The sequence below is a fragment of the Lepus europaeus genome, chromosome 3 (genome assembly GCF_033115175.1).
Source record: "Lepus europaeus isolate LE1 chromosome 3, mLepTim1.pri, whole genome shotgun sequence".
NCBI classification, from domain to species: domain Eukaryota; kingdom Metazoa; phylum Chordata; class Mammalia; order Lagomorpha; family Leporidae; genus Lepus; species Lepus europaeus.
In genome coordinates, this window is record NC_084829.1 from 3,751,932 (window position 1) to 3,773,657 (window position 21,726).

Sequence of the window (21,726 nt, forward strand, 5' to 3'; positions counted from 1 at the left end):
TGTAAGTTCATATAAACTCAAATAAAGACAACGTAAATACACGTGGTCTGTGATACAGTCTAGACATGACTACCGAGAATCAGCCTATAAATGATTTCTACTTTCTACGGCTATTGCTCTGTGTGAGGGACTTCACAACTTAACAAAGCATCCTGCCATGCACCACTTCTAGAATTCCAGACGATTCCACTTCTAGAAATGTACTGGAGAGCTATTTTCATGTGCACAATGGTACGTGAACAAAATTATCCACAGCAAAAATGTATCCAACAAACTCAATGCCTATTGATGGAGAACTGGCCAAACAGACTATCAATGAGATACGGCGTGCTATGCCTCCAGTCAGAGGCGGCACGCTCTCTCTATCTCTAAGGTTCACTGAGCACCAGGAAAGGAGGCTGCACAGCACCGAGTCCCACCACGTGTGTGAAGGATGAAAAGAGGGGAGTGAGCCATACAGGTCTGAACATGTAGGAAGCATTTCTGCAGGGACAGGAGAGAGAGAACAGTCTAGAATGGTGGTCTCCCGGGGTTAGAAAACTGTAGGAAAGGAGGCGGGAAGGCACACTAACTTTCCATTGTCTCCTGAAATTCTCTGTGTGTGCATGTAGTCCCTGTTCAAAATAAAAAAAGTAATGTTGCAAAAGAAATAGGGCATAATAGGATTTCTCCACGAACCGAGCTGCTACTGAGCTTCCATATGGGCACAGTGGTAGCCGGCTCGGCTTTCCCCACACCGAGAGCCGGTCCACTGGAGCCGCCGCCCATCCCTTCCTGGTCCAAAGGACGACTTTTCTAAGCCGATGTCTAAAGGAGAGGTCTCAGCGGATCACCAAGAACAGAGAGAAGGAAGGCAAAGAAAGAGAGGACGCAATGAGGACACAAACGTTTATGAGAGTTTAGTCATTACAACAGTAGTTCAGAAATATCTCAAATGTTACATATTACAAAAAAAAAAAGAGAAAAAAAAAAAAAAGAGGGGGGAAAAGTGACAGGCAACCGTGAAGAGCACCAGAGAGCCCGCGCGTGTGCGTGCGCGCCCAGGGCGGCCGCGCTAGGCCTCGTCCTCGCCCTCCTCCTCCTCGAACTCGCCCTGCTCGTCGGCCGTGGCGTCCTGGTACTGCTGGTACTCGGACACCAGGTCGTTCATGTTGCTCTCGGCCTCGGTGAACTCCATCTCGTCCATGCCCTCGCCCGTGTACCAGTGCAGGAAGGCCTTGCGCCGGAACATGGCCGTGAACTGCTCCGAGATGCGCTTGAACAGCTCCTGGATGGCCGTGCTGTTGCCGATGAAGGTGGCCGACATCTTGAGGCCGCGCGGCGGGATGTCGCACACGGCCGTCTTGACGTTGTTGGGGATCCACTCGACGAAGTAGCTGCTGTTCTTGTTCTGCACGTTCAGCATCTGCTCGTCCACCTCCTTCATGGACATGCGGCCGCGGAAGATGGCGGCCACCGTCAGGTAGCGGCCGTGGCGCGGGTCGCAGGCGGCCATCATGTTCTTGGAGTCGAACATCTGCTGGGTGAGCTCGGGCACGGTGAGCGCGCGGTACTGCTGGCTGCCGCGGCTGGTGAGGGGCGCGAAGCCGGGCATGAAGAAGTGCAGGCGCGGGAAGGGCACCATGTTCACGGCCAGCTTGCGCAGGTCGGCGTTGAGCTGGCCGGGGAAGCGCAGGCAGGTGGTGACCCCGCTCATGGTGGCCGACACCAGGTGGTTGAGGTCGCCGTAGGTGGGCGTGGTGAGCTTGAGGGTACGGAAGCAGATGTCGTACAGGGCCTCATTGTCGATGCAGTAGGTCTCATCTGTGTTCTCCACCAGCTGGTGCACGGACAGCGTGGCGTTGTAGGGCTCCACCACGGTGTCGGACACCTTGGGCGAGGGCATGACGCTGAAGGTGTTCATGATGCGGTCGGGGTACTCCTCGCGGATCTTGCTGATGAGCAGGGTGCCCATGCCCGAGCCCGTGCCCCCGCCCAGCGAGTGGGTCAGCTGGAAGCCCTGCAGGCAGTCGCAGCTCTCGGATTCCTTCCGCACCACGTCCAGCACCGAGTCCACCAGCTCGGCCCCCTCCGTGTAGTGGCCCTTGGCCCAGTTGTTCCCGGCCCCGCTCTGGCCTGGAGGGAGGAAAGAGACTCCCTAAGTGGCTGCTGATCCCCATAAATTCCTCCTGACCTTAAACCCCCTAATAGAGGCCAGTGAGTCAGCGCTTGGATAGAATTATTTCAGGTTCTCACCAAAATGGCCAGAGGTTACAATATATGGTCATGGGTATGATTATAAATAAATAAGGCCACATCTGGGTATTCGAAGTTGAGAGGCAACAGCCTCTTTCCCCTGTGTTAAGGTGTAATTGGCACCCAGTGGCATCGGACTGGTGGCTTCCTCTTTGGCAGGCACATGGGGCCGTGCTGAGCTGCCCTTTAACACCCTCAGACACACCAGGCACTCACCGAACACGAAGTTGTCCGGCCTGAAGATCTGGCCAAAGGGTCCCGACCTGACCGAGTCCATGGTGCCGGGCTCTAGGTCCACCAGGATGGCCCGGGGGACGTACTTGTTGCCTGTGGCAGAACAAACACAGAGTTAGACCTGCAGGGAGAGAGTCCTGTTGGCAAGGGCTCCATACTGGCTTCCAGCCTGTGGGAACTGGAGTTGCCCCTACACAAAGGCCGACCCTCCACCAGCTTCTCCAAGGGCGTGGAGGGCACAGGACAGCCCCGGGAAATACTGTAGTGAAAAGGTAGGGGAGCCTACAAAGGCTGGTCCACCCTCCCCTGGGGGGCCGGCGCCTCTGGCCAGCCTAGGCGCAGGGCAGGTGAGATTATCAGGTATTACCAGTGGCTTCGTTGTAGTACACATTGATCCTCTCCAGCTGCAAGTCGCTGTCGCCATGGTAACTGCCAGTGGGATCGATACCGTGTTCGTCACTGATGACCTCCCAGAACTGGCACAGAATAGGGTCGCATTTAGAGCCGCGCCCCGCCCCCACCCCGCCCCACCCCTCGGCTCGCGCTCCCTCCCGAAGGCTCCCTGGCTCCCCGGCACGGCCGCAGGGGTGGTGTTTTGTAGGGTCGGAAAGTCGAAACTGGGCGTCGCCCGGGTGGACAGCTGTCGCGGCCAGAGGCTGGGGTCGGGGCGGGGAGGAACCGCGGGTCACGGGCTCCCGCCGGAGCTCGGGTGCGCGCGGCCACAGCCTGGGGGCCGCCGCCAGAGCCGGGCGCGCAGATCCTCCGGCCCCGGAGGAGGGCACGGGCGGGGACGCGAGGGAGCCGAAGGGGGCGGTTTTCCATTCCGGGCACGTCCCGCCACCGCGAGACAATTGCTCTCCAGCCCGCCCCCTGCAGCCAGCTCCGGCTCAGGCGAGTGAAATCGACTCTCCGGGTGTCCCGGCCGCTCCCGAGGGCCGGAGCGCGCGGCCGCACAGCCACACCTGCTGCTTCTCTGGGCGCGGGCGCGCCTGGCCGGCAGAGACCGAGACCGAGGCAAGGGAGTAGCCAGGACTCCAAGTGAGTTACGGCTAAATCCAAGGCGTGTCTCCCGCCCCCTACCCCCTACCCCGAGCCCACGCCCCACTTGGTTACCGCACAAAGCGCCCCGGAAGCTCAGCACTGGGCGAGCCCCCGGCCTTGCCCACTGCTCGGGTTCCCCAGAGGCGCTCCGCCCTCGCCACCCGAGCCCCTGCGGCGCGCCCACCTTGGCGCCGATCTGGTTGCCGCACTGGCCCGCCTGGATGTGCACGATCTCGCGCATGGTGCCTGGCTAGCGCCTTCCTGGCTCGTCTGCGTCCGGCGGGTCTGTCGGTCCTCGCCTCCCACACCCACTGCGGGCTCACCGGGATCGCGCTCGGGAACCGACGGGCTGAGAGCGCCGGCCCCGCGGGCTCGGCCTTTTATGTGAGGAGGGCGGGGCGGCAGGCGCAGGCCGCGCCCCCAGCCCGAGCCCCCCAGTCGCCTTCGCGCTGGCGCTCTGCAAGCAGGGCTGACGTAATGCTCCAAGCCCCAGGGACCGGCCGTGGGGGCCGGACTACAGGTTTGCGGCCAATCAGCGCGGGCCTACGGACCTGGAGAGGGGTGGGAGCGCCCCACCGGGAGGGAGAGGGCGTGAGCATTGTCCGGGGCGTGGGGGAGGGGACCGAGAAAGCCGGGTACCAGCGTGGAGGGGGTGGTGAAGAGGTTGAGGGCAGGAGGGCAGCGAGGCCGGCGCGGCCAGCACGGCCAGCGCGGCGGGCCGGGATCAGGGGACAGCTGGCACCAGACAGGGAAAAGGGACGACTGGAGCAGGTGCTCCGGGAGCCAGCAGGTGTGAGTTGAGACAGCGCACCGCGAGCCGCCGGCCAGAGCCCCCACCCCGCCTAGTCCCTTTGCTCAATCCCGGAGGCCAGCCGGCAACGCCGGTCTGTGGCCAGGACGGGCGACCCCAGAAACCAGTCGGGGGAACTGAAAGGCTGTGTGACCCTGGACACCTGCGGCCCCAGAGCACCGCCCCAGCCTCGGAGAACAAGCCCTGTTCTCTCTCTCCTTTGTCCAGACCAGGGGCCATCCGCTCCTTCTCCCTGGGGCTGCGGCAGCCCGGGTGGGGTGACCTGCGAGCCAGCTCGGCCCGACCCTCCCCAGAGCCCGCGGACCCCGGGCTGGCACCCAGCGCCCTGCCCCTGCCTAGTTGGCTTTTGTTCCTCGCGAGTGATGGAGTGGGTGTGGCCGGGCGTGTGCGTGGACTGTCCTGCGGGCGGGGCGGGCGGCGGAACAAAGGGCTCCCTGGGCCTGGCTGTGCTCCCCAAAGCCCAGGCGCGCCCCTTCTCGGGGTTCGGCTCGGCTATTGTCCAGGAAGGGGGTGGGCTCCAAGGGGGACTGCCGCTGGGTCCCAGCATCCCGGGTGCTGGCGGTTGGGGGTGGGGGCGAGGGCGAGGAGACCCTCACAGCCGCAGCCCCAGGAAAAGGGAGCGGCCGCGCGAGACCCAGTCGGCGCGCGCACGGGCGCGGGTGCGGAGCCCCCCACGCCCTTCAAATCCGCAGTCTGCGGGCTCGAGGACAGCGCGATCTCTTTGTTGCTCCTCCTGGGCGTGTGCACGAGAGCGGGCGCGCGCACGTGACTGGAGGCCGCACCTGCGGGGCGGGAGGGGCTGCGCCGTAGCCGAAGCCGCTCCGGTCTTTAGCCGGGGGACGTGGCTCCTTTACAGCCTCCGGCTGGAGAGGTTGGATGACCGGGTCCGCGCCGTGGGCCAGAGCTTGCAGCTGTTGCGGGAGCCCGCCCCCACCGCCGCCCCCGCCGGCAGCCATCAGCAAGCTGTCATCGCCTCCCGTTCCTGCTGGGGGTGGGAGGGGGCTTTCAGCTCAACTCCAGATACAAAGAGAAGTGGCGAAAACAAAAGCCCGCAGCCCCCTCCCCGAAATCCCGGGCCAGAGTTCTCCAGGACGCGGCTGCAGGTGCCTAACTTAGGGGTCGCAGGGCAGAGCAGGTCTGTCCGCCCGCCCCCTCGCGGGGGTCCCCAGGGCCCTGAGCTCTGCTCCAGATCCTACAGATGTAGAAACAGCAAGGGCGAACCACTTCGCCAAGGTCACAACAGCGAGTTAAAGTCTGGATCCGGGCGCCCCAAGGCGTCGGGGAAGGTGACCGTGTCCTGGTCGAGGTGACTGCTCCGGGACTCAGCGAGTGTAGATGCGTGCTGAGCTGCCGGGCCTCCGCTCTGGCTCCACTGCGGGTAACCTGAGCCGCTACCCGCCTCCCTCGCCAGACGGTTTCGTTTCTCACCTTCTGTTTCCGAGCCAGTGCTCCATGGAGTGCCCGCGTGAAAACGCGTGTTCAAGACGGTTTAGACCAGGGACCCATTCTTCTCAGGTTTCTTTTTATTGTGTGTGTGTGTGGGGGGGGGAAGGTTGGGATACAGTGAGGCTGCAAACCATCCTTCTGAAAGGCCGCACGCCCTGGGGGACACGGCAAGTGTGGTCCCAGACCTGCTTTCCCCATGCCAGCCCCCCCCACCCCCCAGCAGGCTTCTCCTTAGCCGCTCTCCACCCCTCGCTGGCATTTTGATGCTGCACATTTGTGTTTAAACAGGAGCTGATTTCTGCTGAAATGATGGTGGCCATGCCTTTCCCGAAAGCAGCTCAGATTTTCCGCTACTCCCTTCCTCCCTTAAAAATCCCTATTCCTTGGAGCTTTCGAGAAGAAAGCAGTGGCAGGCCTGGCCGTGCTTTCTGTCTGCTTGTGCCGCACAGCCCCTCTCAGTCTAGGTGGGGTCAGGACAACATATCCCAGGACAATGTATTTCATAGTCTCAGTTTTGACGGTAGACTGACCTTTAAAAATTGTCCACAGGCGATCATAGAAACATCGTTAGAGTCGAATAAAATCCAACCTTCGTCTTTCACACAACTGATCTGTTTGCTCGGAATATTTCCTATGGCCAATCACCCCCAAAGGTTTATCTAAGAAACACAGAAAGTCACTGTTTTCAGCAGTTGAAGAACTGCAGCACAAAGCGGGCGTGGCATAGACCGGGAGTAAATTTTAAGAGCCTTGTTATCTCTTGATCGGGTTTCCTGAAATTAGGAGGCGGTTGGTTTAGGATTTTCTCCCCGTGCACGCCTGCTTACAACCCAGCCCGCAGCCCCCGCCACCTGACTGCCCACTGGGCTGCCGAGATGCACGGTTTCCTAGGCAACCGACACTTGGCCAATGAATGGAGAGGAATTGAATGAAAGAGAGAGACTGCAAATCCATCATTATTTCCTCTTTGTGTGTGTGTGTGTGTGTGTGTGGTGGCCTCAATGCCTCCCTGTTAGAAATACTGGAAAGCTACCAACCCTAGTATATAGGCGAAGAAGTCAGATGCCCAGAGACCCGGGGCTAGGCGCAGCCTCCCATTGCAAGTGTGGAGGGGGCGCAGGAGTCCCTGGGATCCGTGTTCTCCCCGCGGGTGTGGCCCACCGCCCTCGACCTCCCCTGTCCGGGATGAGAGGCGAGTTGCCCGGCGACGGGAGGAGCCTCAGCGCACCTGTCCCTGGGCCGCCGTGGCCTCTGCAGGCACCAGGTGACACAAAACTGCAGCGAGCCTTCGGGTGCGGGTGCGGCGCCATGCAGGGTTCCCCGGTCAGGCTGGCTCTGTCTCCACCACCATAGACCAGGACTGTGGGCTAAAATGGCCCCGGTTCAAACTGAGAGAGCGGAGCTGTCACGCGGGAGGTTTGCCTTTGTCGCACAGATCGGCAGAGGGGGCGGAACGCGGGCTCTGCAGGGCGGCCTCCCCTCCCCCACGCTGTCAATGATTTGTAAGGGTCTTAGGCAGGCGGGGGAGGGCGAGCTGGGAATCTCGGATAAAGGGCATTTCACAGCACAGCCTGGCCGTGTGGAAAACAGGTGCAGAGGAGAACGCTGGCTTCAACCCGAGTTAGCAAACTCTGAGATGGACAGGGTGCCCCTTGCCAGGTGCCGACAGCAATGGGAGGGACGCGCACGGAGCGCCAGCCATCTTAGCCTCAGACTGCAGCAAGGCGCTCGGGCTGTGGCCCAGGTTAGAAGCTGCTGGGGAAAGTCTCCACAGCTCACCCTTTCTCTCCCAAATCTGCCCTAGAGCCTTGCTTGCCATGTGAATAAAACCAGCATGCATGTATTCAGTAGGACACACTCACAGCAACTCCCCAGTGTCTTAGCTCTACATGGCTGGGGGTTGGGGGAGCTCAGCGAAGCCCTCCCTACAGTTACAAGTCTACTTCCGAACTATCACCATTGCTTAAGATATTTGAAAGGCTGGGTGACAGAGAAGAAGAGATCTTCCAATCCACAGGTTCTCTACCAAATGGCGGCAACAGCTGGTACTCTGCCAACCCAGAGCCAGGAGCCAGGAGCCTGGCTCTCAGGGTCTCCCACAGGGCTGGCAGGGACTCACGTCCCTGAGCCATCACTTGCTGCCTCCTAGGTGCAGTAGCAGGAAGCTGGATTGGAAGCGGAGTAGCTGGGACTTCTCAAAGGTGGAATGCCAAGAGAGACTGGTGGCTGGACATGCCCAGCCTACTTTTGGGTGCCCACTGAACACTCCCATTCCTAATACATTTGCAACAAAAGAATGGATTAAAAGAATCTCTGGGAGAACTTGCTGTCTAGTTTGAAATATCCCATAACTATTCAAGATTTAGTCTCAGATCTATACCCAGCAGAGTCTCAAAGATATCTGTGTACCCACGGTCACCACAGCCTTGTTCAGTAGAAGCAACCCAAGTGGCTCTTGATGGGGAAGTGGATAAGCATACATGCTCTGTGCCTACGGGGAATATTATCCATTCTTTTTAAAAAGAGTTCCGATACGCGTCCACAACAGGTGAGCCTTGAGGAGAAGTTAAGTGAGCCAGTTGCAGAAGACAAACACAGACAAATAAGACCCATCTCTATATCTGAGGAATCTAGAATCAAATTCATAAAGACGAAAGGTGGAATGGGGGCTGCAGGAAGCGGGGTGGGGAGATAGCGTTCTGACGGGCACAGCATTTCAGTTTTGCAAGATGAAAAAGTTCTGGAGAGGGATGGTGGTGATGGTTGCACAATACTGTACGTATACAGCCACCTCTCAGATCCCTGGGGAGTGACTCCAGAAGCCCACGATTCCAAGATCTGTGGGTGCTCAAGCCCCTTATACAGGACGGTGTAGTATTTGCAGCTAACCTACCTGTATCCTCCATAGCAGCATAGCTCTAATGATCTCCAGACCGCTTACAGCACCCAATACAATGTAATGCTATGTGAATAGTGGTTACATTGTGTTGGTTTTTTTTTTTTTTTAATTTATTTGAAAGAGTTACAGACAGCAGAGAGAGAAAAAGGTTTTCAATATGCTGGTTCACCCCTCAGATGATAGTAACAACCAAGCCTGGGCCAGGTGGAAGTCAGGAACAGAGAGTTTCTCCCAGGTCTCCTATGTGAGTGCAGGGGCCCAGGTCTTGGGCCATCCTCCACTGCTTTCCCAGGCACATTAGCAGGAAGCTAGATTGGAAATGGAGCAGCCATGACACAAACTGGTACCCATATGGGATGCCGGCATCACAGAGGCTTTACCTGCTATGCCACAATGCTGGCCTCCACATTGTATTGTTTAGCAAATAATGATGCGAGGGGAAAGTCTACACATGTTCAGTACAGACATAATATCTCCCCCAATATTTTTGATGTACAATTGGATTGAATCTGTGGCTGTAGAATCTGCTACAGGGAAGGAGGCAGGGTTGGGAAAAAGAGCCCGAGGAAATCCATCACCGCACACTCCCCCACGGCTGCTCCTAAAACGCCTCCCATGGCCGCAAACTGAAGTCACTATGTGGCAAAGCTGCCGCCCCAAACCAGGTGCCGTGGAAAAATATCCAACATGACTGCTTACTGTCCCTGTGATGACCAACAGCCTATTACAATGTCATTATCGTAAAATGACCATGGCTGACACTCCTACTCCCATCATGCACCTGACACCATGGTGCTCCAAGACTTCCTGAAAAGGCCAGATATTGACCAGTCACCAAATCCCTGGAAATCCCTCCAGATCATGTAGGGGTTGACCCTGAGCCTCATGGGTAGCAGCTTGCTCTACCGTGCCCACAATCCCTGTTGAGTGTGTACATTTGTTTTGCTAATAAATCTTGTTTCTTTGCTAGCCTTTATCTATGTGCTGCCCTCAAACTCTTTCATGCAGCAGAGACAAGAACCTGGACAAATGGGCCAAATATACTTGATAAAATGAACAGTAAGATTTAAAATGGTGAAGATGGGCAGTTACTGTGACACAGCAGGTGAGGCCACCATGTGAGATGCCCAAGTCCCATTGCAGAGTGCCTGCTTCAAGTCCTGGCTGCTCCGCTTCAGAGCCAGCTCCCTGCTAACGTGCCTGAGAGGCAGCAGAAGACGGCCCAAGTGCTCGGGTTCCTACCAGCAATGTGGTAGACCCTGATGGAGTTCCTGGCTCCTGGTTTAAGACTGGCCCAATCCAGGCGGTTGTGGCCATTTGAGAAACGAATCAGTAGGTGGAATAAATTCTCTCTCTCTCTCTTTCTCAGCCTTTCTTTTCTTTTTAAAGGTTTGTTTATTTGATAGTCAAAGAGAGAGACAATGAGATCTTCTGTCTGTTGGTTTACTCCCCCACATGGTTGCAGCAGCCAGGGCTGGGCCAGGCTAAAGCCAGGAGCTTCATCTGGGTCTCCCACATGGGTTCAGGGGCCCAAGCGCTTGGACCATCCTCTGCTGCTTTTCCCAGGCCATTAGCAGGGAACTGGATAAGAAGTGGAACAGCTGGGACTTGAACTGCTGCCCACATGGGATGCTGGCATCACAGCTGGTGTCTTAACACACTACACCACAGCTCTTGCCCCACAGCCTTTCTTTTCTCTCTCTCTCTCTCTTTTTTTTAAAGATTATTTTATATGAAAGAGTTACACAGAGAGAGAAGGAGAGGCAGAGAGAGAGAGAGAGAGAGAGAGAGAGAGTGAGAGAGAGAGAGAGAGTGAGAGAGAGAGAGAGAGAAAGAGAGAGAGGTAGGTCTTCCATCTGCTAGTTCACTCTGCAGCTGACCGCAATGGCTGGAGCTGCGCCAGTCTGAAACCAGGAGCCAGAAACCTCCTCTGGATCTCTCGTGGGTGCAGGAGCCCAAGCACCTGGGCCATCTTGGACGGCCTTCCCAGGCCATAGCAGAGAGCCAGATGGGAAGTGGAGCAGCGGGACTCGAACTGGTGCCCACATGGGATGCCAGCACTGCAGGCCACAGCTTTACCTGCTATGCCACAGTGCCAGCCCCAGCCTTTCAAATAAGTAAATAAATATTTTTAAAATGATGAAGATAGCAAATTAATGAAGATAGTAAATAAAAATTTTAAAAAATATATTAAAAAGGATCAAATTCTTAGTATCTCCTAAATACTGAGTGGCATTTTCCATCTTGATGCTAATAGAATGCTACAAATTTCTCGACAACAGAGGGGAAGGAAAAAGATTTTTTCCAAGCACTGTTAATGTCATCTCTTACTGCGTCTGCCCTGGCCGGTTTCCACTCCTTATCTCCTTATCGCGTTTAGTGTGTGGTCCAGATTCTTTTTTATTATTATTATTTTTTTACAGGCAGAGTTAGACAGTGAGAGAGAGAGACAGAGAGAAAGGTCTCCCTTTTCCATTGGTTCACCCCCGAAATGGCTGCTACGGCCCGCATGCTGTGCCGTTCTGAAGCCAGGAACCAAGCACTTCCTCCTGGTCTCCCATGGGGTACAGGGCCCAAGCACTTGGGCCATCCTCCACTGCACTCCCGGGCCACAGCAGAGAGCTGGACTGGAAGAGGAGTAACTGGGGCAGAATCCGGCACCCCGACCGGGACTAGAACCCGGGGTGCCAGAGCCACAGGTGGAGGATTAGCCTAGTGAGCCGCGGCGCCGGCCCTTTTTTACTAATTTTTTAAAGATTTCTTTATTTGAAAGGTGGAGTTTCAGGGAGGCAGAGGCAGAGAGAGAGAGAGGTCTTCTATCTGCTGGTTCACTCCCTAAATGGCTGCAACAGCCAGAGCTGGGCCAGTCAGAAGGCAGGGCCAGAAGCTGCTTCTGGGTTCCCACGTGGGTGCAGGGGCCCAAGAACTCAGGACCATCTTCTGCTGCTTTCCCAGGCCACAGCAGGGAGCTGAATCAGAAGTGGAGCAGCCAGGACTCAAACTGGCGCCCATATGGGATGCTGCCATTGCATGCGGAGGCTTCACACCACAATGCAGGCCCCTGGTCCAGATTCTTAGACTTAGAATTCGGGCCCATCAGGGGTCAGCACTGTGGCCTAGCAGGTAAAGCTGCTGCTTGTGGTGCCCACATCCTGTGTAGTCACCGGTTCAAGTCCCAGCTGCTCCACTTCCGATGGTACATTCCAGGGGCTATCAACCTGCCCACTGATCTCCACCAAGGACCAGCTGTCCAAACCCTCTGGGTCTCAGCTCACACCGGCCCAGCTGCCTGGAACGACCCCTCTCCGGTACTTGCTGGCTTCTCACTCACGCTTCACCGCGCAGCTCCCTCACCTGGCGCTGGGGACACTCAGGGGCCCCTCTCTGCTCTGCCAGGGCGCCCTGCGTAGGGTAGGGCAGCTTTACTGTTTGCCATTGCAGCAGTGGCCACCAAGCTTGCTATGACACAGAGGGACTTCAAAATCTCATGGAAAAATGGAATGCACCTTCTCCACAAACTTTTTGAAGATCCATCTGAAAAAAAGTGTGTATTATTTATTCATAAATTATATACGACTACATTTATTTTTATAAGCCAATAGCTCAAGGCACAATGTACTGTGTACGAAGTGCATTATTGATATAGTTGTTAATATTTCAGAAACTATTTTATAGCTAGCCATTTGGGGGGGGGTCCAGTATGTGGCCAGACATGGGTCCCTCACCTTTAGACGGACTGGGCAGCGCCCTCCTCTGAGGAGCAGGGTGTCGCGGGGCCATTCCCTCGCTTCCCGTGTGTTTGGATCACAGGTGTCAGCCTCACTTTGCAGTGTTGTTGCTGTGTCTTTGGGTCTGGTTGACCAGCTGTAAGAGTCAGAGGGGCAAACACTTCGTAAGTCTCGTGGGAAACCCGTCACCTCCTCCTTTAGGGACCCCTCTCTCTCTCTTTCTCTCTCTCTCCTTCCTTCCTTCCTTCCTTCCTTCCTTCCTTCCTTCTTTCTTTCTTTCTTTCTTTTTTTTTAAGATTTTATTTGTTTACTTGAAAGAGGTACAGAGAGGCAGAGGCAGAGGCAGAGAGCGAGGTCTTCCATCTGCTGGTGAACTCCCCACCTGGCTGCAACAGTTGGAACCGCACTGATCCGAAGCCAGGAGCCTGGAGCTTCTTCCGGGTCTCCCACACAGAAGTCAGTGCTAGAAGGCGGCAAAAACAATTCTTATAAAATTCGCTTCAACAATTTTTATGGCCAGTTACAAGAGAAATAAGCCCCAATACTGTTGGTGTTCTGTTACATTGTCTGTTAATTGTGAAGGTAGCATATATGTTTGAATATAAACAAAAAAGGAAATATGGTTCCTGTGAGTTCTCTCAAAGAAAAATAAAGGGCCCCAAAGAAGGTAGAAACAGATCTTAGAATGTGGGTGCTGGAGGAAGGGTTGCACAGGCCAGAGGAGACAGGCTGCTGGGCGGCCTGGGAACCAGGGAGGCAGCCTCTCAGTACAGCCTTTTCCCTGGGCTGGGAAAAGCTGTGTGGAGGATGCTGGGGTGGGGGTGGGGGACAGTGTGTCTACATCCTTGCCCACACCCCCTGGAAGGCAGGTTTTGTCCACCTGGCTGGGAATTGGTTGTCTCCCAGTTACAACTTCTGCAGAGAATGGAAATCATCATGAGACAGACAATAGAGTGCACAGACATTGCAAACAGCACGCGGCGCGTTAAACCCTTGGGGCTGGCGTTGTGTGCGGGGTACGTCACCATCCGAGACCCCAGCATCCCAGGGGTCCTGGCTTTTCTGCTTCGGATCCAGCTCCCTGCTAATGTGCCTGGGAAGGCAGCAGAAGATGACACAAGTGCTTGGGCACCAGCCACCCATGTGGGAGGCCAGAATGGAGTTCCTACCTCCTGGCTTACATGTGGCCCAATCCTGGAAGATCTCTCCCTCCCTCTCTCTCTAACTCTGATTTCAGTAAATAAATCCATCCTTTAAAAAATTAAACTCTTTGAAAAGATGCAGAGTTTTTAGATCAAAGATCTAAGCAGCCGTGGTGTCTTCTGGGAAGCTCGGGGTGCGGCAGGGGAGGGTATCTGAGGTTACACAGGCAAGGGCCCAAAGAAAGGAATCGGATTCCAGGAGAAAATCCACGTTTGACTTTGGCTGAGGATGAGTACAATGTCAACCAACCAACCAGCCAGCGGTAGGACTAGGCCATTAGAAAGCAAACATTCTGGAACTATTACACATGTTGCATAGAATTTTGTAAAATCTGAAGACTCAAAAAGACACCAGAATGAAGCTACAATGAGAAGAGGTGAAGACTAAATTCCGCTAGGCTTTTGTTGCTGCAGAGCGATGCCTGGAGTCGGAAGCACACTGGGCTGGTTGAATGAACATCGGATGGGAAACCGCGGCGAGGTGTATCGGGAGTCCTCGCTTACACAGAGAAGGGAACTCGAATCATTGCCCTCTGCGGTTGCCATGGAAACACTGGGTGCCATGATCGTCTTCCAGGGGAGCAGAGGAGGACGATCAGTGCTCACACAGAAATGCTTGCCAAAAGCCTTTGTGTCCCGGCTGACAGCTGAGGAGTCACCGGGGCAGGCCGTTCAACCCGAGATCGGCTGGAAAACGGAGAGAAAAGCACGCTGCAGACTGTAGAGAGCCCCTGCTGCCTGGTGTGGACAGAAATGCCCGGTTCCGAGAAAGAGGCTGGCTCAGAGCCGGCGTGGATAGGGGAGGGCGTGGAAGGCGCTCCCAGCTGCAGGGCAGTGAATGAGTTAGGGTCCATGGTGGTCTCGCACAACCCCAGATTGCTGCTCCGCGAGAGATCTTGACAGCTGGAGTGGAAGGCGAGCTCTGCCAACCTGGGCAGAGGATGAATGGGCCTCGCCAATGACCTCCGGAGAGCAGCCCTCTGCCGCGGCTGCGTGCTGCGGTCACCACCCTGGACACAGTGCACCTGCCACCCACGTGGGTGAGGAGCCCACGGCTCTGAGTCCTCTTCTCTTAGGGCTCTGCCTCAGTGGGGTGGCCTGAGTCCAGCCCTGGGGGTGGGACTGGGGGGTCTGGAACAAAATTTGCCCAGGACGCGGGTCCAGGGAGCCTTCATCGGTAAGCCTGGAGAACCTCCTCCCTCTCGCAGTGTGAATACCCAGGGTGCACCTGGTGCTGGGGAACTTGGACTTCTCAAACACGCCCCGCAGGTGATGCTGGACCCAGCAGGAGAGATGCAGGGCCAGGTTTGAGTCCTAGCTCTGCTCGCAATTCCAGGTTCATGCTGATGTGCACCCTGGGAGGCAGTAGTGATGGCCCACGTGGTTGGGTCCCCGCCACCCACGTGGGAGACCTGGACTGAGTTCCTGGCTTTGGCCCTGGCCCAGCCCCGACAGCTGTGGGCCCTTGGGGAGCGAGCCAGTGGATGGGAGCTCGCTCGCTCTCTTAAATAAAGCAAGCACATTTTTTCCAGTGTCCCATAGACCTTCCTCGACAGGAAGCTGCCCACGCCGTGCACGCGTGCACCGCCTCACAGGTGCTGTCCAGGCCTCCTGCCTTCTTCGGCCTCTCATTCCTGCTCGGCTCCTCCTGCAGAGCCGGTGCGTGCAGGGAGCAGGCACTGACAGGGAACGAGGCGCGTGCCGCTGGCCCTTCGGAGAGCTCATCGAGCGCTCTGCCTCTGACCCGAGATGACCACTGCAGCCCCACCCGTCCCACGCCAAAGCACTACCTGGCTCCAACCTTTGCAGGACTAGAGAATGCCTCCCAGCCCCGCACTGGCCCTCCTCAGGGCTGCCCACAGACGACCCTCAGGGGCATGGACTATTGGGGGACCCTCAAGCTTCAAGTCCATTCATTTCCATTGTCTTTGCCTAGGCTGAACTGAAATGGTGCGTTAGAAAAATTGTAATGTTATTTGAGAGGAAGAGAGGGAGGGAGGGAGGGAGAGAGGGAGAGGAGAAGGAGAGGGAGAAGGAGAGGGAGACGGAGAGGACAAGGAGAGGGAGAGGGAGAGAGAGAGAGGAGACCCCATCCTATCTCCCCAGATGCACACAATATCCCATGCTGGGGCAAGGCTGAAGCTGGGAACTCATTCTATGCCTCCCGCATGCGTGGCAGGACCCCAGCCACCAAGCCATCACCTGCTGCCTCCCAGGGTCTGCATTAGTAGGAAGCTGGAGCTGGGAGTCGAACTGGGAACCCCAATGTGGGGTGCAGGCATCTTCACCACTAGGCCAAACACCTGCCCCCTGCAGGTGTTCAAGTGAGTCACAGGTGAAGATCCTGACGATTAGGTCAGCCGCAGCGTCACCTGCCGCTTTAGTTTAGTGACTGTCATTCCAGTGTTTGGGAAATGATTTTCATGCATTACCACATGCATTTTAAGAATAAAATACCTTTCATAGACATTTTTTAACTTAAAGTACTGTTGAGGTGCTCCGACATGGAGGACAGACGCCCTCAGCCTTGTTGAATTGGAAGTGTGGTGAACAGGCCCCACCTCACATTAAAGTCATTTCCTTGGTGCCAGCTTCGTGATGCCGAGGGAAAAGTTGCTGCTTATGATGCAGGCATCCCATAATAGTGCTGGTCTGCATCCCAGCTGCTCCACTTCCGATCCAGATCCCTGCCAATGCGCCTGGGAAGGCGGTGGAGGACGGCCTGAGTACTTCGGTGGGGTTCTAGTGTCCTGGCTTCAGCCTGGACCACCCCTGGCCATTGCAGCCATTTGGGGGGAGTGAACCAGAGGATGGAAGATTTCTGTGTGTCCATCTCTCTGTAACTCTGCCTTTCAGGTAAATACATACATCTTTTAACAATAAAATAAAATGTTTTTCTCATTCAGGAATCACGAGAGACCCGACGCTCTGTCCTGGGTGTGACATTCATCCTGGAAACCTGTGCCCAAGGTAAGTTCTGGAAGGGGCGGCGTCGCTCCCTGTGGTGTGGAGGCACCCGACTGCTCAGACCCTGGACTCCTGACCCTCAGAGGACCACAGCGACAGCGCGCTGTGTTGAAACGGGAGCAGAGGGCGAGGAACTGCTGCTTGCTGCTCAGGGCACCTCAGCCAAACCAGCTGGGTCCAGGCACAGGGCTCTGTTAGCAACAGGATACCCGGGGCAGCCTCACTCTATAGAGAAAAGAGGTTTCTTTTGTCTCACGGTTCTAGAAGGGCAAGTCTGGGGAGCCTCACCTGGCAATGGCTTTCCTGCTGGCAGACTCCGTGCAGAGCAGCGTGTGTGTGTGTGTGTGTGAGCAGTGTGTGTGTGTGTGTGAGCAGTGTGTGTGTGTGTGTGTGTCTTATAAAGCCACTAGGACTCCATCATGGGGGCTCCATCCCAACAACCTGATCCAGCCCGATCTCCTCCCAAAGGCCCCTAAACACCACCAGGGCATCACGCGTGCTCTCTCTTAAGGCCCTTCACGTAAGCCTGCTGAGTGCAGAGGGACAAACGCTCAAACCACACAAGGGCCGGGAAAGCTGTGCTGGCGCGTTTCCCAGATGACCGGGAAGGGAGGCCTGGCTGACCTTCCAGGGACGATGGAAGTGGCCCGGGCCCTCCTCCTCCCGATGGCCGAGGCCAGCCTTGGTGAGGCTCTCCGAGCTGTAGCAGTGGGCGCAGCTGGCACCTGGTGGTGGCCTTGCAGGGCCTGCGATTCATCTGAGCCGTATCTTCCGTGTGTCAAGCACTGTTCTAGGCACAGGAAATACAGCAGTGGACAACTCAGACCAATGTTTCTGTCTTTCTGGAGCTAAGACCGCTTGTGAAACTGCAAGGTCAGCTTCCTGCCTTTTTTTTTTTTTTTTTACAGGCAGAGTTAGACAGCGAGAGAGACAGAGAAAGGTCTTCCTTTCCGTTGGTTCACCGCCCAAATGGCTGCTACGGCCAGCACGCTGCACCGATCCAAAGCCAGGAGCCAGGCGCCTCCTCCTGGTCTCCCATGCAGGTGCAGGGCCCAAGTACATGGGCCATCCTCCACTGCACTCCCGGGCCACAGCAGAGAGCTGGACTGGAAGAGGAGCAACCGGGACAGAACCGGCGCCCCAACTGGGACTAGAGCCCGGGGGTACCGGCACCGCAGGCGGAGGATTAGCCTAGTGAGCCACGGCGCCGGCCAATGTGCTGGCTTTTAAAACCCAGCTTTATTCTTTTTCCATGCCTTCCCTTTTCTCTGCCAAACAGAGTGTACACGGCCCAGCATGGTGGCGCAGCGGGTTAAGTCACTGCCTGCCATGCCGACACATGAGAGCACTGGTTCTGTCCCCACTGCTCCACTTCTACTTCAGCACCCGGAAAAGCAGCGGGAGATGGCCCAAGTGCTCGGGCCCCTGCACCCATGTGGGAGACCTGGTAGATTTCCAAGTTCCTGGCTTCCAGCTGGTCCAGCCTCAGCTGTTGCAGGCATTTGCGGAAGTGAACTGATGGATGGCAGATCTCTTTCTCTCTGTGTCTCTCTGTCTTTTGAATGCATCAAATAATCTTAAAGAAAGAAATAGAGCATGTGGAGAGATTGGTGACCTGGGTGATGCTGTAATAGACAATACCCGGGACAGCTCATTACACAAGGTGCAGTCCCGGTCGCCGAGTCGCACCGAGCCTTCCAATAATAGTGCAACTCCGTCCCCAGTCTGTCTCCCTCCCTCCCTTTGCTTTCCCTCACTCTTTCTCTTGCTGAATGACTGCACACTGCCTGGTAACTGAGTGACTGGTTGTGGGAAAAGGCAGAGAGACAAATCCTCAGCCTAAGCATCATTTTTCATTTGTTTGGCTTCAGATCTTATTTTGGTCATAGCACCATCACCAAGGTAATCCCTAAGGCCAAGCCAAACTTTCGGGAAATTCCACCTGAATGGTGTTTGCCACCTGAGGGACAGCTCCTTTGCCACACAGCTGTAGCCGGGGAAGGGTGACAGTCAAGCCTGGCTTGTCCCGCTATCCCACCACAGAAATACCGCCAGAAACTCCTTTTCCCACGCACGCTTATCGGATGGCGAGTTAGCCACTGAGGGTTTGGAAGGTAGGCCCTCTTCGCAGGCTTTTTTTTTTTTTAAAAATAGTATGTAATTTTTGAAGTTTTTATTTAATGAATGCATTTTTTCATAGGAATACAGTGGTTCTTTCCCCTATACTCCCCCAACTCCCATCCTGCCTCCCTCTCCCTCTCCCATCACCTTCTTCATTATGGTTCATTTTTAGTTTGATTTTATATAGAAGACCAACTCCATGTTTAGCATAGATTTCAACAGTGTGCACCTGCGCACACACACAACATATGGAGTACAGTTTGGGAAACTCCAACAAAATTTGCAGCTGATTCTCATAGTACAACTCATTAGGGACGGAGGTCCTACATGGGGAGTAAGTCCACAGTGACTCCTGTTGTTGATTTAACAATTGACACTCTTATTTATGACATCAGTGGTCACCCAAGGCTCTTGCTATGGGCTGCCAAGGCTATGGAAGCCTTTTGTGACCACAGACTCCATCGGTATTTGGACACAGCCATGAGCAAAATGGATGTTCTCCCTTCAGAGAAGAGTGTCTCCTTCTTTGATGACCCTTTCTTTCCTCTGAGGTCTCACAGAGATCCTCTGTGTAGGATTTTTTTTTTTTTTTTTTTTTTTTTTTTTTTTTTTTTTTTGCTACAGAGTCTTGGCTTTCCAACATGAAATGCTCTCACAGGCATCTTTTTTTTAAAGATTTATTTATTTACTTGAAAGTCAGAGTTACACAGAGAGAAGGAGAGGCAGAGAGAGAGAGAGAGAGGTTTTCCATCCACTGGTTCACTCCTCAGATGGCCACAATGGCCAGAGCTGCGCCAATCTGAATCCAGGAGCCAGGAGCTTCTTCCAGGTCTCCCATGCGGGTGCAGGGGCCCAAGGACTTGGGCCATCTTCTACTGCTTTCCCAGGCCATAGCAGAGAGCTGGATCAGAAGTGGAGCAGCCTGGACTCGAACCAGCGCCCACATGGGATGCCGGCACTGCAGGCAGTGGCTTTACCGACTACACCACAGTGCCGGCCCCTCTCACAGGCCTTTCAGCCCAATCAGGAAGACTTAAGGGTTGATTCTGAGGTCAGAGTGTTATTTACAGCAAATGTCATTCTAGGAGTCTGCCGTGTGGACTGCTTCCCATGTTGGTCCTTCTTTCCTTTTTAATTCTATTATTATTACCAGGCACTTGATGTTATTTATATGATCACTTTTATACTTAGACCGATCTATCTGTTGCCTTTAACATTTAATGTGATAATTTTAACAGTGAAGGTGGAGTTTATACCACCGATTCTAATGGGTTTGGAGCCCCATGACCAGTTCTTAGGCTGTACCCTGAGAGGTTAAGTCTGTAGGACTGTGTGCAGAACTAGACTGCTTTACAGTTATAGACTACCTCCTCCATCTCTTATTCCCCTCTTATTTTTTTTAAGATTTATTTATTTGAAAGACAGAGTTACAGGCCGGCGCCGCGGCTCACTAGGCTAATCCTCCACCTTGCAGCGCCGGCACACCGGGTTCTAGTCCCGGTCGGGGCACCGATCCTGTCCCGGTTGCCCCTCTTCCAGGCCAGCTCTCTGCTGTGGCCAGGGAGTGCAGTGGAGGATGGCCCAAGTCCTTGGGCCCTGCACCCCATGGGAGACCAGGATAAGCACCTGGCTCCTGCCATCGGATCAGTGTGGTGCGCCGGCCGCAGCGCACGGGCCACGGCGGCCATTGGAGGGTGAACCAACGGCAAAAGGAAGAGTCTTTCTCTCTGTCTCTCTCTCTCACTGTCCACTCTGCCTGTCAAAAATACAAAAAAAAAAAAAAAAAAAAGAAAAAGAAAAAAAAAAGACAGAGTTACAGAGAGAGGGAGAGACAGAGAGAGAGAGAGAGAGGTCTTCCATCTGCTGGTTCACTCCCCAGATGGCCACAATGGTTGCAGCTGCACCAATCTGAAGCCACAAGCCAGGAGCTTCTTCCTGGTCTCCCACGTAGGTTCAGGGGCCCAAGGACTTGGGCCATCTTTTACTGCTTTCCCAGGCCACAGCAGAGAGCTGGATTGGAAGTGGAGCAGCCGGGACTAGAACCAGCGCCCATATGGGATGCCGGTGCTTCAGGCCAGGGCTTTAACCCGCTGCAGCCCCGCTGCGCTGCCACAGCGCCGCCCCCCCCCCCATTTTTAACTGGGATCTTTTTCCAATTGCCTTAAAATACATGTGATTAACGCTACATTACATAAAGAGTTCAGCATAGAATGTAAAGAAGAGAAAAGTAAAAGAAAACAGAGGAAAACCAAACAAAACAAAAGGATAGACAAAATAAAAAGTAACAATGATAAACAGTTCAAGGACTATTCAAGTCATTGATTCTATTTTTTTTTTTTTTTGACAGGCAGAGTGGACAGTGAGAGAGAGAGAGAGACAGAGAGAAAGGTCTTCCTTTTGCCGTTGGTTCACCCTCCAATGGCCGCCACGGTAGCGCGCTGTGGCCGGCGCACCACGCTGATCCGATGGCAGGAGCCAGGTGCTTCTTCTGGTCTCCCATGGGGTGCAGGGCCCAAGCACTTGGGCCATCCTCCACTGCACTCCCTGGCCACAGCAGAGAGCTGGCCTGGAAGAGGGGCAACCAGGACAGGATCGGCGCCCCGACCGGGACTAGAACCCGGTGTTCCGGCGCTGCAAGGCGGAGGATTAGCCTAGTGAGCCGCGGCGCTGGCCTCAAGTCATTGATTCTAAAAGTGACAGTTTTGCTTCCATAGCTTTCATTTTAGGCACGCTATTAATTCCCCCAAATCAGGGAGAACATATGGTGTTTGTCTCTTTGGGGCTGGGTTATTTCACTAAGTATGAGATTCCCCAGCTTGCTCCATTTTGTTGCAAATGACTGAATTTCTTTATTTTTTACTGCTGTGTAGTAATCCGTAGTGTACATATCCCACAATTTCTTTACCCAGTCTTCTGTTGGTGGACATTTAGGCTGCTTCCATGTCTTAGTTATTGTGAATTGAGCTGCAATAAACATGGAGATGCAGGTAGCTCTTTTGTTTACTGATTTCATTTCCCTTGGGTAAATTCCAGGTAGTGGGA

The 21,726-nt window shown here is 55.0% G+C and overlaps 1 protein-coding gene across 1 annotated transcript; it reads right to left on the reverse strand.

Annotated features, from left to right (window-relative positions):
* Positions 1-874: 874 nt before the first annotated feature.
* On the reverse strand, positions 875-3,850 carry LOC133753414 (tubulin beta-2B chain). The gene is made up of 4 exons (XM_062184026.1): positions 3,695-3,850; positions 2,837-2,945; positions 2,452-2,562; positions 875-2,115 (listed from the first exon to the last, which is right to left on the reverse strand). Exons 1-4 carry the CDS (start codon positions 3,749-3,751, stop codon positions 1,055-1,057), a joined length of 1,338 nt encoding a protein of 445 aa, XP_062040010.1. The 5' UTR covers positions 3,752-3,850; the 3' UTR covers positions 875-1,054.
* Between the last annotated feature and the right edge of the window lie 17,876 nt (positions 3,851-21,726).